The 19,344-nt window shown below is 34.4% G+C and overlaps 1 protein-coding gene across 1 annotated transcript in view; it reads left to right on the top strand.

Annotated features, from left to right (window-relative positions):
• The window catches only part of LOC125665701 (lysosomal acid phosphatase-like), a 28,643-nt gene extending 9,769 nt beyond the window's left edge, over positions 1-18,874 (top strand). Inside the window, exons 4-11 of the mRNA XM_048898486.2 lie at positions 1,372-1,524; positions 2,420-2,515; positions 4,476-4,565; positions 5,897-6,035; positions 6,426-6,514; positions 9,302-9,488; positions 10,427-10,552; positions 15,654-18,874. Of these exons, the coding sequence (XP_048754443.2) occupies positions 1,372-1,524; positions 2,420-2,515; positions 4,476-4,565; positions 5,897-6,035; positions 6,426-6,514; positions 9,302-9,488; positions 10,427-10,552; positions 15,654-15,784 (1,011 nt within the window). The 3' untranslated portion in view covers positions 15,785-18,874. The remainder of the gene's footprint in view (positions 1-1,371; positions 1,525-2,419; positions 2,516-4,475; positions 4,566-5,896; positions 6,036-6,425; positions 6,515-9,301; positions 9,489-10,426; positions 10,553-15,653) is intronic.
• The last annotated feature ends 470 nt before the right edge of the window (positions 18,875-19,344 follow it).

The raw sequence follows: 19,344 nt of genomic DNA, 5'->3' as shown, positions 1-19,344 counted from the left end.
AGTGGTGTTATGGTATAGTTACATGTAATCTTGAGTTACTAGTGGTGTTATGGTATAGTTACATGTAATCTTGAGTTACTCGTGATGTTATGGTATAGTTACATGTAATCTTGAGTTACTAGTGGTGTTATGGTATAGTTACATGTAATCTTGAGTTACTAGTGGTGTTATGGTATAGTTACATGTAATATTGAGTTACTAGTGGTGTTACAGTATAGTTACATGTAATCTTGAGTTACTCGTGATGTTATGGTATAGTTACATGTAATCTTGAGTTACTAGTGGAGTTACATTATAGTTACATGTAATCTTGAGTTACTAGTGGTGTTATGGTATAGTTACATGTTATCTTGAGTTACTCGTGATGTTATGGTATAGTTACATGTAATCTTGAGTTACTAGTTATGTTACATTGTAGTTACATGTAATCTTCATTACTAGTGGTGTTATGGTATAGTTACATGTAATCTTGAGTTACTAGTGGTGTTACATTATAGTTACATGTAATCTTGAGTTACTAGTGGTGTTATGGTATAGTGTTACATGTAATCTTGAGTTACTAGTGGTGTTATGGTATAGTTACATGTAATCTTCGTTACTAGTGGTGTTATGGTATAGTTACATGTAATATTGAGTTACTAGTGGTGTTACAGTATAGTTACATGTAATCTTGAGTTACTAGTGGTGTTATGGTATAGTTACATGTAATATTGAGTTACTAGTGGTGTTACAGTATAGTTACATGTAATATTGAGTTACTAGTGGTGTTACAGTATAGTTACATGTAATATTGAGTTACTAGTGGTGTTACAGTATAGTTACATGTAATATTGAGTTACTAGTGGTGTTACAGTATAGTTACATGTAATATTGAGTTACTAGTGGTGTTACAGTATAGTTACATGTAATATTGAGTTACTAGTGGTGTTACAGTATAGTTACATGTAATCTTGAGTTACTAGTGGTGTTATGGTATAGTTACATGTAATATTGAGTTACTAGTGGTGTTACAGTATAGTTACATGTAATCTTGAGTTACTCGTGATGTTATGGTATAGTTACATGTAATCTTGAGTTACTAGTGGAGTTATATTATAGTTACATGTAATATTGAGTTACTAGTGGTGTTATGGTATAGTTACATGTAATCTTGAGTTACTAGTTATGTTACATTATAGTTACATGTAATCTTCATTACTAGTGGTGTTATGGTATAGTTACATGTAATCTTGAGTTACTAGTTATGTTACATTATAGTTACATGTAATCTTCATTACTAGTGGTGTTATAGTATAGATAAGATCGAATTAGAGGATTGTATATACCACATCATCAGGTAGTCTTGTATAAGGTTTTATTGATGTATTTCAGATTGAGATTGCTAGCTCAAACGAGGACCGGTGTTTGATGTCTGCCTACAGCAATCTGGCTGGACTCTATCCCCCCACTGAGCAGGAAAAATTTGACCCATCCATCAATTGGCAGCCGATTCCTGTCCACACAAGACCAGAGAAGGAAGACAATGTAAGCCTTCAAAAGTTATTGGTCAGCGTACATCTAGAGATGTGAGAGGGGGGGGGGGGGGGGGGGGTGCAGCGTACATCTAGAGATGTGTGTGTGTGAAGGGGGAGGGGGGGGATATCCTAATCAAGGATTCTATGTTTATGCTACTGAAAAATTTCGAGTAGCATAATTATAGTCGCTGTAATGTCCATCCATCTGAGCTCGTATCTCATAAACCTTTATCAGAAATTGATATACTTGATCACAAACGTTCCCCGAGATAAGGACTTGTGGACCAAGGTCTCTCAAGGTCATTATGGAAAGTTCAAGGTCAAAACATATGAAAGTTCCTTATTTCAACACTTTTTGATATGGAAGTTCCGTTTTTCTAAACCTTTCATCAGAAATTGAACACACAATCGATCACAAATATTTCTTGGAACAGGGAACTTTTGGACAAAGGACATTTGGAAAAAGTCAAAATTATTTGAAACATATACCTTATATAAGGAAAACATTCCATTATTTCAACAGTTTTTGAACAGATGACCATTTTCAATTCATTCGTCATAAGAAGTTCATTGGTTAGATGCACATGATGCAGTTCGGGGAGCATCCATCAGTTTTACTGATATTCTTGCAATATTAAACTTGAGCGCATACTATACACAGTCTTAAGCCTTATTCTGTTAAGTGTTTAGCCTCGTTGGTACATGTATATTCAATGTGGACTAAGCTATGAATTGATCTGGAGTGAAATATGAACTAGCCATAACAGTTTTAATACGAATGTTGTGAATTTCACACTTGTCAAAATGGATATTAAACAAGAAACTATTGAATGGGAGTTGCATAAATATAATATATCCACTCTTTTGATGTACAACATACTTTCATTTTCGCTTTTATTATGTAGGTCATCAATATGGGAATGTCCTGTCCACGATATGATGAACTGATGTCAGAAACATTGTCATCAGACACTGTGCAGAACGAAGAGACCAAAAACAAGGTGCGTAAAGCGTGTGCATCTGATTTGTTCTTCATTTATAAAATTCGAAAGACTTGGTGTATGATTGTGTTCTTCCATTCCACATTTACTGAATTATATAGAGTGTAACAGAAAAAACAGTTCTCCATTATATAGTGAGTGTAACAGAAAAAACAGTTCTCCATTATATAGTGAGTGTAACAGAAAAAACAGTTCTCCATTATATAGTGAGTGTAACAGAAAAAACAGTTCTCCATTATATAGTGAGTGTAACAGAAAAAACAGTTCTCCATTATATATAGAGAATGTAACAGAAAAATCAGTTCTTCATTATATATAGAGAATGTAACAGAAAAATCAGTTCTTCATTATATATAGAGAATGTAACAGAAAAATCAGTTCTCCATTACCGTATATACCCGCTTATAGGTCGGTTCGCCTATAAGTCGGTTGTATATTTTGTAGGCTATTTTGGAGGGATTTGCCATTGACCCACTTTTAAGTCGGTATAACTTTTTTCAAGAATCGCTTGACAATTTCTAACATTTTCACCTCTGTTTCACCCCTGTTTCAATAATATTTTGTGAAATGCGCTGATATTTAATCCTTTTCTCAACAAATCTATTTCTATTATATATACTTACGATGAATAAAATCATTATAATATGTAATTACTTGTACTTTATGCATATAATCTTAGAATACATGAATAATATAATATTTCCAGTCAACGTTAATCATGATAATCGTCGGAGTACGAAGTTGTTTAAAAAATACTCGACATTACCCTGTCCAAAAAAATGCTAGTTTTCTTAGGACTCGCCTATAAGTCGGATATAGAGTTTTGAACCAATTTTTATCTCCCAAAATTCCATATTATAGGCGAGTATATACGGTATATAGAGAATGTAACAGAAAAATCAGTTCTCCATTATATAGAGAATGTAACAGAAAATCAGTTCTACATTATAGAGAGAATGTAACAGAAAAATCAGTTCTCCATTATATAGAGAATGTAACAGAAAAATCAGTTCTCCATTATATAGAGAATGTAACAGAAAAAACAGTTCTCCATTATATAGTGAGTGTAACAGAAAAAACAGTTCTCCATTATATAGAGAATGTAACAGAAAAAACAGTTCTCCATTATATAGAGAATGTAACAGAAAAATCAGTTCTTCATTATATAGAGAATGTAACAGAAAATCAGTTCTTCATTATATAGAGAATGTAACAGAAAAATCAGTTCTCTATTACATGTATATAGAGAGTGTAACAGAAAATCAGTTCTCCATTACATAGAGAATGTAACAGAAAAATCAGTTCTTCATTATATAGAGAATGTAACAGAAAAATCAGTTCTCCTTTATATAGAGAATGTAACAGGAAAAAAATGTTCACAATGAATTTTTGTCCATTATGTTTTATTTTTTGAGTTCTCCCCACTTTCTGAGTTAGAATTCCTATAGAAGAAAAAACTGCACCAAATGCATGATCAATCTATGATAACTCTTCTGTTGTCTGTACTGTAGAAATTTTATGGTAACTCTATTGTTGTCTGTTTGTACTGTAGAAATTTTATGGCAACTCTATTGTTGTCTGTTTGTACTGTAGAAATTTTATGGTAACTCTATTGTTGTCTGTTTGTACTGTAGAAATTTTATGGTAACTCTATTGTTGTCTGTTTGTACTGTAGAAATTTTATGGTAACTCTATTGTTGTCTGTTTGTACTGTAGAAATTTTATGGTAACTCTATTGTTTTCTGTTTGTACTGTAGAATTTTATGGTAACTCTATTGTTTTCTGTTTGTACTGTAGAATTTTATGGTAACTCTATTGTTGTCTGGTTGTACTGTAGAAATTTTATGGTAACTCTATTGTTGTCTGTTTGTACTGTAGAAATTTTATGGTAACTCTATTGTTGTCTGTTTGTACTGTAGACATTTTATGGTAACTCTACTGTTGTCTGTTTGCACTGTAGAAATTTTATGACCTACTGAAGAAGAACACCGGACTTCCTGACGTCAACATTCAAAATGTCTGGCAGCCAGGAGACACACTGTATTGTGAGGTAATGACACTTTTCATTGTATCTAATTCTGTTTGTATATTGCATAGATGTCAAATTTCTCTGCTCACCGGAACTGAAATCTGAAATGAGCCTTTCTGTTGAGGGTTTGCATGTCTGTCTGTCTGTCTTACTTTCAGCCTGACATTAAACTGTAGAATTTTCTTCTTTTAAACTTCACCGGAGCCACTTTGTGTAGTCCATCCAAATGTGGCTTATTTTTAATATATCCTTTAATGAAGAAGAATAAAGATATTTTAAATGAAGGGTGTTCCTGGGGAGATGATAACAAAAAAATTAGGACGGGGTGTGGAGGATTGAAAGAACCAGGAATTCATTGGAAAGAAAGAATTCATATAAAATGTGGAGGGGGAGGGGAGGAGGGCGGTGAAGTCAAGTCCTACTTACAGTGCCATGGCTGCGTGTTGCACCTAAGATGTAGAAATAGGATGTGATTGCTCCACCGCCAAATGATCAATACTTAGTAATGAGAGTAACTGGTTTTCGAACCTTAAAAATGGAGGTCCTGTGTCACAACCAAATCTGTGGCATTTCACCTACAGCTGGTGATATCTCAATATGGGGGGGGGGGGGGGGGGGGATTCTCGTAGGGACACAAGACAAACAAATAAACCAAACTCTCCAAATAACACTAGTAGCTAGGTGATAGATCTTACAATTGTTATACTGATATTAAAGGACACTAGTACTAGCTGATAGATCTTACAATTGTTATACGATATTAAATAACACTAGTAGCTAGGTGATAGATCTTACAATTGTTATACTGATATTAAAGGACACTAGTACTAGCTGATAGATCTTACAATTGTTATACGATATTAAATAACACTAGTAGCTAGGTGATAGATCTTACAATTGTTATACTGATATTAAATAACACTAGTAGCTAGGTGATAGATCTTACAATTGTTATACTGATATTAAATGACACTAGTACTAGCTGATAGATCTTACAATTGTTATACTGATATTAAATAACACTAGTAGCTAGGTGATAGATCTTACAATTATTGTTATACTGATATTAAATAACACTAGTACTAACTGATAGATCTTACAATTGTTATACTGATATTAAATAACACTAGTAGCTAGGTGATAGATCTTACAATTGTTATACTGATATTAAGTAACACTAGTACTAGCTGATGGATCTTACAATTGTTATACTGATATTAAATGACACTAGTACTAGCTGATAGATCTTACAATTGTTATACTGATTTGAAATGATGGTCATGTAACATTTTGACTTTCTTGTATTGAGTTATGATTTTATGTGTACACTGAATTTATTGCTTATTTTACAGAAATCTCATAACATGACCCTTGACCCATGGGCCTTACAAAAGTATGGTAACACCACTGTTTACGATAAACTCAGGAAACTAGACGCTTGGCAGTTTCACCTTTTGTACTATACCAAAGAAATGGCCAAATTAAAGGGTGGTAAGTTGTTCACCCACTTACGATAATTTTAGAGAAGACCTTGCTTTAATGAGATACATTAAATAACGAGCTTTCGTGTGTGTGTGGGGGGGGGGGGGTGTTGTTTAAGCTTTACAAATTTTAGGTGTTGATTGATAGTGAAATTTTTTTTTATGTTACAATATGCAGCCTAGCTTATAAAGATGTACATCTTAGTACTGGGATTTCACTGGGAGAGAAAAAATCTTCAGCATCATTGCTCGACTGAATTGATATTAATCCTGGTCATACTATTGTCGGATTTTATTTTCCATCAATAGATGTGATCGATTTTAAAAACTAGATTTGTGTTTAGGAAGGAAATATTCTGTTGCTTATAGGTGTGATTGCATGTGTTTTGAAATATTTCAGGACCGCTTCTGAAGGAGATGAGAGACAACATGGTTAATGTATCAAAGGACAAGAATTACACAGGACCCAAGCTTTTCATGTTTTCTGGGGTAAAGTCAGTCACGATATAATCAATATTTACACAGGACCGGGGTAAAGTCAGTCACGATATAATCATTATATACAAAGGACCCAAGCTTTTCATGTTTTCTGGGGTAAAGTCAGTCACAATATAATCATTATTTACACAGGACCCAAGCTTTTCATGTTTTCTGGGGTAAAGTCAGTCACGTTATAATCATTATTTACACAGGACCCAAGCTTTTCATGTTTTCTGGGGTAAAGTCAGTAACGATACAATCATTATTTACACAGGACTGGGGTAAAATCAGTCACGATATGATCATTATTTACACAGGACTGGGGTAAAGTCAGTCACGATATAATCATTATTTACACAGGACCGGGGTAAAGTCAGTAATGATATAATCGTTATTTACACAGGACTGGGGTAAAGTCCGTCACAATAAAATCATTATTTACACAGGACTGGGGTAAAGTCAGTCACGATACAATAATTATTTACACAGGACCAGGGTAAAATCAGTCGCAATAAAATTATTATTTACGCTGGACTGGGGTAAACTCAGTCACGATATAATCATTATTTACACAGGACTGGGGTAAAGTCAGTAATGATATAATCATTATTTACACAGGACCAGGGTAAAGTCCGTCACGGTATAATCATTATTTACACAGGACTGGGGTAAAGTCAGTCATGATATAATCATTATTTACACAGGACCAGGGTAAAGTCAGTAATGATATAATCATTATATACACAGGACTGGGGTAAAGTCAGTCAGGATACAATCAATATTTACACAGGACCGGGGTAAAGTAAGTCAGGATATAATCAATATTTACACAAGACCGAGGTAAGGTCAGTCAGGATATAATCAATATTTACACAGGACTGGGGTAAAGTCAGTCATGATATAATCAATATATTTACACAGGACTGGGGTAAAGTCAGTCATGTTATAAATAAATCAATATATTTACACAGGACTGGGGTAAAGTCAGTCACGTTATAATCTGTTCAATATATTTACACAGGACTGGGGTAAAGTCAGTCATGTTATAATCAATATATTTACACAGGACTGGGGTAAAGTCAGTCACGATATAATCATTATTTACACAGGACTGGGGTAATGTCAGTCACGATATAATCAATAAAATTGTACAGGACCCAAACTTTCCATGCTTTATGGGGTAAAGTCAGCCAGTTACGTTACAGTAATACCCAGATTTAGATTTGCCTATTTAGGATGAGCCCAAGGAGGAAATGAGAAAAAATAAAATGGATGTGCTAGATTCACTCGACATACAAGATACTACAGGAAAATATTCGCCCCCGTTTTATTTTTATCCCTTTTACCCCTTCAGTGGGCAAATTTAAGACTGAGCGAAACAGTCCTCTATCTCATCTTTCTTTTAACACAGCTGTGTCTTGGAGAATTTAAAAAACGTCTGCACGTGACATGTAGAAAGGTGAAATTAACATGGGTGAAAATGGCCCTGTATACAGTATATTAAATCTGTAGGTAATATATCATTTTTATACGCCTACATAAAAATGCACGCATATTATGCTTTACTGCTGTTGCCCGTCTGTCCCTTTAACTTTGTCTTCACAACTCCTCCTAAACCCTTTGGTGGATTTTGATGAAACTTGGTACAAAGAAAGATCACAATGTAAAGTTATGCATATTGCTAGGGAAATGCTGTCCAATGTTTTTTTTAAAGGAGTTGTGGCCCTTGGACTTAATTTTTCTATTCAAAATACTTTGTCTTTGCAAATTTTCTTAAACCCTTTGGAGGATTTCAATGAAACTTAGTACATAGGAAGATCACAATGTGTAGATGTGCATATTACAAGGGGATCGAATGCCGTCACACTATTTTTGAAGAAGTTACAGCCCTTGGACTTAGATTAATTTAATGCAAAATACGTGATTGTTATTACAACTCTTATGAAATCCTTTTGTGGATAATCCATAATTCATATTGATCCACATTATTATCCTTGGATATAGATTTACTTGTTCAAATTCCTGGATCAATAATGTATGTGGACGTATCATGTACCGGTTTAGCGGTGCCCTATTTTTATACGCCCGTCAAAGACGGGACGTATTATGGTATGGCGTCGTCCGTCTGTCTGTCCATCTGTCCGGACCTTGTGGGCAGGATACAGACTGAACCATAAGCCCTAGGACATTACAACTTGGTACATTTGATCACCATGATGAGAGGAAGATGCCTATTGTTTTTCAAGATCAAAGGTCAAGGTCGTAGTATCACTTATTAGGAAAACCTTGTGGGCAGGATACAAACCGAACCGTAAGCTCCAGGATATTATAACTTGGTATATTTGATCACCATGATAAGAGGAAGATACCTATTGTTTTTCAAGGTCAAAGGTCAAGGTCGTAGTATCACTTTTTAGGAAAACCTTGTGGGCAGGATACAAACCGAACCGTAAGCTCCAGGATATTATAACTTGGTAGATTTGATCATCATGATGAGAGGAAGGTGCCTATTGTGTTTCAAGGTCAAAGGTCAAGGTCGTAGTATCACTTATTAGGAAAACCTTGTGGGCAGGATACAAACTGAACCGTTAGCATATTTATGAAGTAGCGCATTCTAAGGCTATCCCTCTTTATATCTTGATATCCATTTCTACAAGCATAATAATGAATTAGCTCACAGAGGACAGTGCTAACTTCACTAAAATATTAATCCCACTAAAATATGTTTTTCTTGAGCAAAATCTACGGACGTATTATGCCACGTTGACGTTGCTCTTGTTAACTTTTGTTTTACAGCATGACACGACCGTGGCAGCCTTACTGAGTGCCCTGGGTCTGTACGCTAACATCTCGTCCAGCCCTCCGTACACGGCTTGTGTGATGTTGGAGCTTTACAAAACGGACAGCTACTACTATGTGGAGACACACTACAAGGACAATCACCTGTCTGACCGAAACGCGTCCAGGATTTTAACTCTGGAAGGTCATAATGATTTCTTAGTTTTAAATGTCATGTGTCAACATTAATTTTATAGATATGTAGTCACAACTGGTTCAAACTGGTTATGATAGTATAGTGGTTAAAGCATTTACTTCAGAACTGGTTCAGACTGGTTGTGGTAGCCTTGTAACGTTCTTAGAGTACTTGCTTCAGAATTGGGAGGCCCTTAATTAACTTAGACAACTGTTCATTTAAATGAAATTCACAGATGTTTCCAATGTGACCTTCAAAACTGAGGTTCCATATCATGGTAGATGTAGGTGTTAAAAACCTCTCATTGCTACAGCTTTGAGTGCCATGAATCGGTCAAGATGTTTAGCATTTACCAATCACCTGGTGGCGTGTCTACACCGATGTAAAATTCTCAGGTAGGGCTAAAACAGCATTCAACTGAAGAAGATGAACAAACCCACAGACATGTAGACTTGTGTGTGTTATGATAAGATCTCAGAATGAGTAAGAGACTCAGGTGGGCATAGTGGCCCGTGGGCCTCGTTTCTTTTTGTACCACTCTGTAGGTTTTATCATTTCCTTCTGTACCACTCTGTAGGTTTTATTGTTTCCTTCTTTACCACTCTGTAAGTTTTATTGTTTCCTTCTGTACCACTCTGTAGGTTTTATTGTTTCCTTTCTGTACCACTCTAGGTTTTATTGTTTCCTTCTGTACCACTCTGTAGGTTTTATCATTTCTTTTTGTACCACTCTGTAGGTTTTATCGTTTCTTTTTGTACCACTCTGTAGGTTTTATCATTTCTTTTGTACCACTCTGTAGGTTTTATTGTTTCCTTCTGTACCACTCTGTAGGTTTTATTGTTTCCTTCTGTACCACTCTGTAGGTTTTATCGTTTCCTTCTGTACCACTCTAAGTTATATTGTCAAAGGTTCACTAAAACATAAGTCTTTTTTTTTTTTTGCTGCAGGATGTGACAAAAAATGTCGTTTGGATACATTTCTGTCCCTCACCGCCTCTGCAGTACCTACAGATTGGAGACGAGAGTGTGAAACTCACCACAGACCCAACAAATCCGGAATCCATCTAAGCACATGTACGTATGAAGCAGAAAATTAAAGTCTGCGAACGTAGATCACTCATGCATGTGTTCTCATGGTTATGCATGTGTTCACATGATCATACAATGTGTTCACACAATCATACAATGTGTTCACACAATCCATACATGCCAACTTTTAAAGATCTCCATGGGGATTTTGCGTGCAACGACCTTTTTTCTAAGCCCTAAATTCGTGACATTTTGTCATGAAAATAAATATTTGTCTTTTCAAATAAAATATTAATCTAATCATTGTACATACAGGTAACTCTCGAATTATCGCCACTCAATTCATCGCCATTTTCGTTATAACGCCGCATTTTTCTAGGAACATTTTTCCTGTTACTTAAAACTCTCGTTAAAACGCCAAATTCGCTATCGCCATTTGCCACAGTGTTTTCATTACAAAAGTCTATTTCAACATGTTAATTATCTCGATAAACCGCCATAGGTGCACATGGTCAGTGAAGCAGTAAATTGGTCATTATCGATCTCCGGCGTACACCTGGACAGAAGGATCCCAGTAATTGCTGTACATATTGAATAAACAAGAAAATTACTCGAGATGAACTGTAGTCAAGTTGTTTATACATCATAGAAACACATTTCAATTTAGCTATGGCTTCGCCACGAAAGAGGGTCCTGTTAAATTTCGATGAGAAAAAATCATTACGTACCAAGGACATCATCCAAAATGTACCCATCAGGATATTGCAAATCATTTTTTTTTTTGTTTTATGGGAAAAGTCTATAAAAAGAAGGACAGTGGGCGACATCTTAGCAGCAAAGGATGCAATTCTTGCAGACCCTGACCCAATCTCTGAAGGCTCGCCTGCCAGGAAACGGCACCGCAGTTCACTTAATACTGACTTAGAAAAGGCGTTGTTTATGTGGTTTACGCAAGTCAGGACAAAAGATAACTCTTACATATAAAAGAACGGTAACTCTATTTCTTCAAGATGGCAGTAATTCAATTCATCGCCAAATTCGTTATAATGCCATGATTTCATAAGAACAAAAGGTGGCGGTTTATCGAGAGTTGACTGTATATCATATATTAAACCAATATCAAGTGTGTTTGACCATTAACTTTAACAAAACTAAAAAAACAACACTTTGAAAGATATACATGATTATTTTATTAACTATTCAGCAAAAAGTTTAAAATAAACTAACATATCCTCTCCAACAACAAGTTACATACATATCAAATAATACGTAAAGTTGCATCCTTTCACCCCATAACATGACTGGACATATCAAAATTTAACTTTAAAAAGCACATGCATTTAGGTACGACTACAAAGGCGATCTTTCTGTCTGTATACATGAGCTTGCAGAGTCTGATGGAACAATCTGCATTGCAACCAGAAAAGGAGTGTTCTGCCCTGTTACGAAGTTTGCGAACAAAACCTTTGCACCCATGACGAAAAAAAAGTCATCAAAATATATATTTTTACTTGTAAATTAAGGCTACTTGCTGATGTCAAATTCAGTAGACTTGTACGAATTACGCATCACAAAGTTTATTGTATACTACGGCCCCTATAATTTTATAATACATTGCTATAGATTCAGATAGCCTATATTATGATAATTGAAAAAAAATATATATTTGACGTACCTATTGCATATTTTGGATGCTGTCAGTGAAAGGCGAAAATCAGGAATGTCCCGATTGTTTGGTGGTGACACTATCCTTGTTGTCATTCACGTTCGTGTAAAGAATATGTCAATTTGAAATCTGTTTTCCCGATTAATAATTACTATCAAAACATGCCCCTCACTGTGCAATAAACACCCCGACACAGGTAAACCAGGTAAATGACACCACCCCGATATCACGCGACACAGGTAAACAGCAATGGCTGACTATTGTCCCGATTTCTGATTGGCCAGCCACAAAGAAATGAAGTGGGATTTCAAATTCCGGTTGGAAATCGGGGTTCTTTGTCGTAAAATGGGAGATATTTTTAGAAAATGGGGATTTTGGGGTATTTTTGCAATCCCGATCGGGACATCAGAATTTGCTTTTTCAACTGCTTCAAATCGGGAGAATCCTGCACAAATCTGGAAAGTTGGCATGTATGACAGTCATACAATGTGTTCACACAATCATACAACATGTTCACACAATCATACAATGTGCTCACACAATCATACAATGTGTTCACACAATCATACAACATGTTCACACAATCATACAATGTGTTCACACAATCATACAATATGTTCACATAATCATACAATATGTTCACACAATCATACAATGTGTTCCCACAATCATACAATGTGTTCACACAATCATACAATGTCCACACAATCATACAATGTGTTCACACAATCATACAACATGTTCACACAATCATACAATGTGTTCCCACAATCATACAATGTGCTCACACAATCATGGATGTGTTCACACAACCATACAATGTGTTCACACAATCATGCAATGTGTTCACACAATCATGCAATGTGTTCACACAATCATACAATGTGTTCACACAATCATACAATGTGTTCACACAATCATGGATGTGTTCACACAATCATACAATGTGTTCCCACAATCATACAATGTGTTCACACAATCATACAACATGTTCACACAATCATACAATGTGTTCCCACAATCATACAATGTGCTCACACAATCATGGATGTGTTCACACAATCATGCAATGTGTTCACACAATCATGGATGTGTTCACACAATCATACAATGTGTTCACACAATCATACAATGTGTTCACACAATCATACAATGTGTTCACACAATCATACAATGTGTTCGCACAATCATACAAATTGAATATGTTCACACAATCATACAATGTGTTCGCACAATCATACAAATTGAATATGTTCACACAATCATACAATGTGTTCACACAATCATACAATGTGTTCCCACAATCATACAATGTGTTCACACAATCATACAATGTGTTCCCACAATCATACAATGTGTTCACACAATCATACAACATGTTCACACAATCATACAATGTGTTCCCACAATCATACAATGTGCTCACACAATCATGGATGTGTTCACACAATCATGCAATGTGTTCACACAATCATGGATGTGTTCACACAATCATACAATGTGTTCACACAATCATACAATGTGTTCGCACAATCATACAAATTGAATATGTTCACACAATCATACAATGTGTTCGCACAATCATACAAATTGAATATGTTCACACAATCATACAATGTGTTCACACAATCATACAACATGTTCACACAATCATACAATGTGTTCACACAATCATACAACATGTTCACACAATCATACAATGTGTTCACACAATCATGGATGTGTTCACACAATCATACAATGTGTTCCCACAATCATACAACATGTTCACACAATCATACAATGTGTTCACACAATCATACAGTGTGTTCACACAATCATACAACGTGTTCACACAATCATACAACATGTTCACACAATCATACAATGTGTTCCCACAATCATACAATGTGCTCACACAATCATACAACATGTTCACACAATCATACAATGTGTTCACACAATCATACAACATGTTCACACAATCATACAATGTGTTCCCACAATCATACAATGTGCTCACACAATCATGGATGTGTTCACACAATCATGCAATGTGTTCACACAATCATGGATGTGTTCACACAATCATACAATGTGTTCACACAATCATACAATGTGTTCACACAATCATGGATGTGTTCACACAATCATACAATGTGTTCACACAATCATACAATGTGTTCACACAATCATACAATGTGTTCGCACAATCATACAAATTGAATATGTTCACACAATCATACAATGTGTTCGCACAATCATACAAATTGAATATGTTCACACAATCATACAATGTGTTCACACAATCATACAACATGTTCACACAATCATACAATGTGTTCACACAATCATGGATGTGTTCACACAATCATACAATGTGTTCCCACAATCATACAACATGTTCACACAATCATACAACATGTTCACACAATCATACAGTGTGTTCACACAATCATACAACATGTTCACACAATCATACAATGTGTTCCCACAATCATACAATGTGTTCACACAATCATACAATGTGTTCACACAATCATACAACATGTTCACACAATCATACAATGTGTTCCCACAATCATACAAGATGTTCACACAATTATACAATGTGTTCACATAATCATACAATGTGTTCACACAATCATACAACGTGTTCACACAATCATACAACGTGTTCACACAATCATACAACATGTTCACACAATCATACAACGTGTTCACACAATCATACAATGTGCTCACACAATCATACAATGTGTTCACACAATCATACAATGTGTTCACACAATCATACAACATGTTCACACAATCATACAATGTGTTCACACAATCATACAATGTGTTCACACAATCATACAATGTGTTCCCACAATCATACAATGTGTTCCCACAATCATACAACATGTTCACACAATCATACAATGTTCACACAATCATACAATATGTTCACATAATCATACAATGTGTTCCCACAATCATACAATGTGTTCACACAATCATGGATGTGTTCACACAATCATACAATGTGTTCCCACAATCATACAACATGTTCACACAATCATACAATGTTCACACAATCATACAATATGTTCACATAATCATACAATGTGTTCCCACAATCATACAACATGTTCACACAATCATGGATGTGTTCACACTATGTTTACACATGCAGTCTCACACTAACAGCTTGTGTTTGTGCATGTATGTGTATGGTTGTAGCTTTTATGGAAAAATTTGAAAGCTGCAGTTTTTTGAAAAGCAAATTCTTTCAGTGCACAACATTAAAATGGAATTCTGGACGAGGAGAAAATGAAGTTATATTGAGATACTCTTTCAACATACTTTAATTATAAGATGCATCGATATAATTTCAAAATAATTTCAAAAATTTTAATACAATTGTTAATGAAAAGAAATGAATTGAATATTAAACATTGAAGGAAGTATATTATACATGTATTACATAGATAATTTATGGAGAATTGTTTTTTGCAGCGGAGATTATTTCTATATCCTTGGCAGTCGTTCTGATTGTGACTTTGGTGTGTCTGATAATCACCTGTGTGAAGTTCAAGCGATCGTCCTCAGAAGGGGGTTACAGAAGCTTTATCAACGCGTCCACGTAAGATCCGAATCACCAGCCCAGTCAATGCTCGGTGTAGCTAGGCCAGATGGATATTTACTGGAAAGAGGAATTTCTAAGAGGTGTTGGTCTCTAATTTGTGATACAGAAAGACTTTATTTTGGGGGGAAAATTTTCCCAGAAGTTCTTGTAATTCTATGCAGATCCTTGTACTTATGTGTTGTTTAAATATTTTGAGTTTTTAGTAAGTCTCCTAAATGATGTTTGCTGTTTTTCTTCATTTTTTTTGCCCCCATAATCGGAGATTTAGGGCATATAGTTTTGTCTGTTTGTTTGCGAAAACTTTAACCTTGGCCATAACTTTTGAATGCATGGTGATAGGGCTTTCATAATTCACATCTATTCCTTGTGACCTTGGAGTTTGACCTACTTTTGAAAAACATTAACCTTGGTCATAACTTTTGAATTATACTCTCCCATTTCACGTGATTATGTATATTCCTTGTGACATTAGACATTTCACATGATTATGTATTATATTCCTTGTGACATTAGACATTTCACATGATTATGTATATTCCTTGACATTAGACATTTCATGTGATTATGTATATTCCTTGTGACATTAGACCTTTCATTTGGTACTAAAATTACTTTAATGCCATCAGTGTTTCACTAACACATCTGTTTTTTTTTTTTACTCCTTTTTGATCGCTGCTAAATTTGTCTGAAGCGGAAATGGTTTGGTGCAAGTTTACAATATCTTATGGTATGGTAGACTTATATTCTTAGATGATCCTAAGCATTCAAGTTTTTCAATTTGTGGGTTTGGGGTATCAAAAGGGGGTGGGGGTTTTACTATAGAAGTCTACGAGAAAATTGTAAAACCACAATTTTTATTGCCTCAAACTTTTACATTGTTTGTTGCGAAATTCAATGAAATTTTGTATACAGGGTTTAGGATGGTAAATATAATGATGAACTAGAAATTTTCAAAATGGCCAACAAAACTGCATTAATTAAATGTTTTATCGTTTTCTGATCTGAACCAAATTTGCAATTTTCATAATAGGTGTTTGAAACTTTGATTTGACGTAATACTTAATATATATGTATTTGATATGTAAAATACAATGTCACCATTAACTAATAGTGTACTTTAGAAAAATAAAAACGTGTTTCCTCTTTGTTACACATATTTCACTTGTGTTGGAAGGTTTTCCTTTCATTTTGAGTGATCTCAGGGAAACTAACTTTCAGGGTTTTGCTAGATGAGTGCAAGTTGTAAAACAATATGCATTTTTTAAAATTATATTTAGTGAACTTAACTTCTTTTTTCGAGTAGGGATGCAATTGGTTTTCGTTCGAGACTTTCGTAACAGCAATAATAACTCGTTATCTAGGAGATAATTATATATATATGTATATAATAAAGAAAAAATTAGAATGCCGAAAATAACTCAACCAATTTTATTTTCAGTCTTCAAGAGTTATATGTATAATATATATATTTTACACAAAATGAATACATACATTGTCAAGTATAGTTGTAATTGTCAAGAAAATGATGGAAAACAGGTTTACGGTTACATGTACATTAAACATTCCATTCTCAATTTATATGCTTCTCGAGTTTTACAAATATTGACATGTTTTCATTTAATAAGCTTCCTTTGTTACATACTGAGTAATACTCACGTGTTTCAAAGTAGATACTCACTAATGTCTAAATCTGCAGGTATGAGCATGATCGGTTCATATTTTACTATAAAAAATATCGGAGGGAAATTCCGAGAAAATCTAGAGACAATTAACTTGTCATACATGCAATGATGGTTATTTTTATATGTTTAAAAACTTTAATTATTTTCATTTTTCAAATCTAGTGTCGATTTGTCTATTAAATTTTCACACACCTGCAACATACATGACAGGTAAGAAATTACATTGGGAACAAACATATATAAATTCATGACAAGAGCGCCTGAGCCATTACATTTTGCTAATGTATGTATATAATGTACCAAATGTAAACGATTGTATTTGCATTTTGATATTTCAACATATTTACTAGAATTTTTTGTTGAATATTTGTTTAGAGGGTTAATTTTTTGTCATTACTTTCTATCTGTAACTATACAGTTAGTAATTTGCTCACATATCTTTGACAACATAAATTCTGTTTTGCCTTGTCTTTAGTTTTCAGTTTTGCAGCTCTCGTGGGATGTCCTTGACAAGTGAGATTTCCTGATCAAAGCATTTTTTGTCTTTTTGTATAATTTAGGTGAAATAAATTGACCCATCTTTTTTAAATTCTCCAATGTCAAGGATTGCTGCAACAGTTCATCTGCAACTTTGAAAAAAATATTATTAATGGAAGAGTATCTAAAATTTCACAAAGAGCCACCGGCATTCTTCAGAAATGGTCTTTGAGCTGGATGTGCATTTATGTGCATTTTCTAATTATAGTGATCAGAATTGATGAAATTTTGCAACCTTTGGCTTTCCATATTTACAGTGGGTGCCAATGTTTTATGTGGCATGATTATGGCGTAGTATTTTCCATAATTATGATTTTTTTCATTAAAGAAAGGAAAACATTTTAAGCAAATGAGTCCCATATGAAACCTGTTAATACAGGGAATGATGAAATAACTACATGTAACAAGGTGTACAAGTTAATTAAGACCTCATTAATCTTGCGCCAAATTAAAGTCGAGCATAATACACAAAATCTTGGTATTCCCTATTTTGAGAGCATCATGTTTAATGTGTTTCCATTTGTTGATTGCTATAGATAGGTGTTCCTTTGCATTTTCACAAAATGAACTTAATAATACAGTTGAACTTCTGCACCTCAAACATTGATATCTCGAATACCATAGAGTTATGTCGAAGAGATTAAAAAGTCTCAACTACATGTTTATGTTTTTCAAACTCAAAATCTGGAATCCTTGGATATCTGAACGTTTTATTTTTCTCGGCCCCATCAAATTCGAGATAACGAAGTTTGACTGTATATAGATTTATTTTTGTTCTTCAACAAGGATGAAGAAAAATGCATTTTCATGAATGTTTTTGATGTTGACACGATTGTTTAAAAAATTACTAATAAAATTTGATTATTAAAGCCTAATGACTTTTGTCCTAATTAATCTAAAAAGTGTGCAAGACTCGATATGATAGATGTGTTGGATTTTCTTCCTCTGCAATGTACAATGTATTTGTTAAACTCATTGTGAAAAACCATTATGTACATCTTTTGGAAGGTAATACAGAATATTGTTGCGACTGCAGAGCATGCATAATTACTTGTAGGTGGCCGTCCAAAAGTTGACCTCTGCATTAATTACACGGAATCCGTGTTCCAGTACTCGCCTAATCCTCGGTTTTATCCTTGTGACATAATGCATGACTTTTTTCTCTGAAGCAGTCTATTATAATGTACGTGTTATAGGACTCTGTCTGCTCACCAACATCACCGTTCGTACTTTTGTTCCAAAACCGTATTTTGTGCAAAAGTCCCCATACAACTCGAATGAATGATTGATTATATACTATCGGAAAAAAGAAACTGCATTATTTAATCTATGAAAAAATAAT

This window comes from Ostrea edulis, chromosome 10 (assembly GCF_947568905.1).
Source record: "Ostrea edulis chromosome 10, xbOstEdul1.1, whole genome shotgun sequence".
In the NCBI taxonomy this organism is placed as follows: Eukaryota; Metazoa; Mollusca; class Bivalvia; order Ostreida; family Ostreidae; genus Ostrea; species Ostrea edulis.
This window is presented reverse-complemented; position numbering and strand designations above follow the sequence as displayed.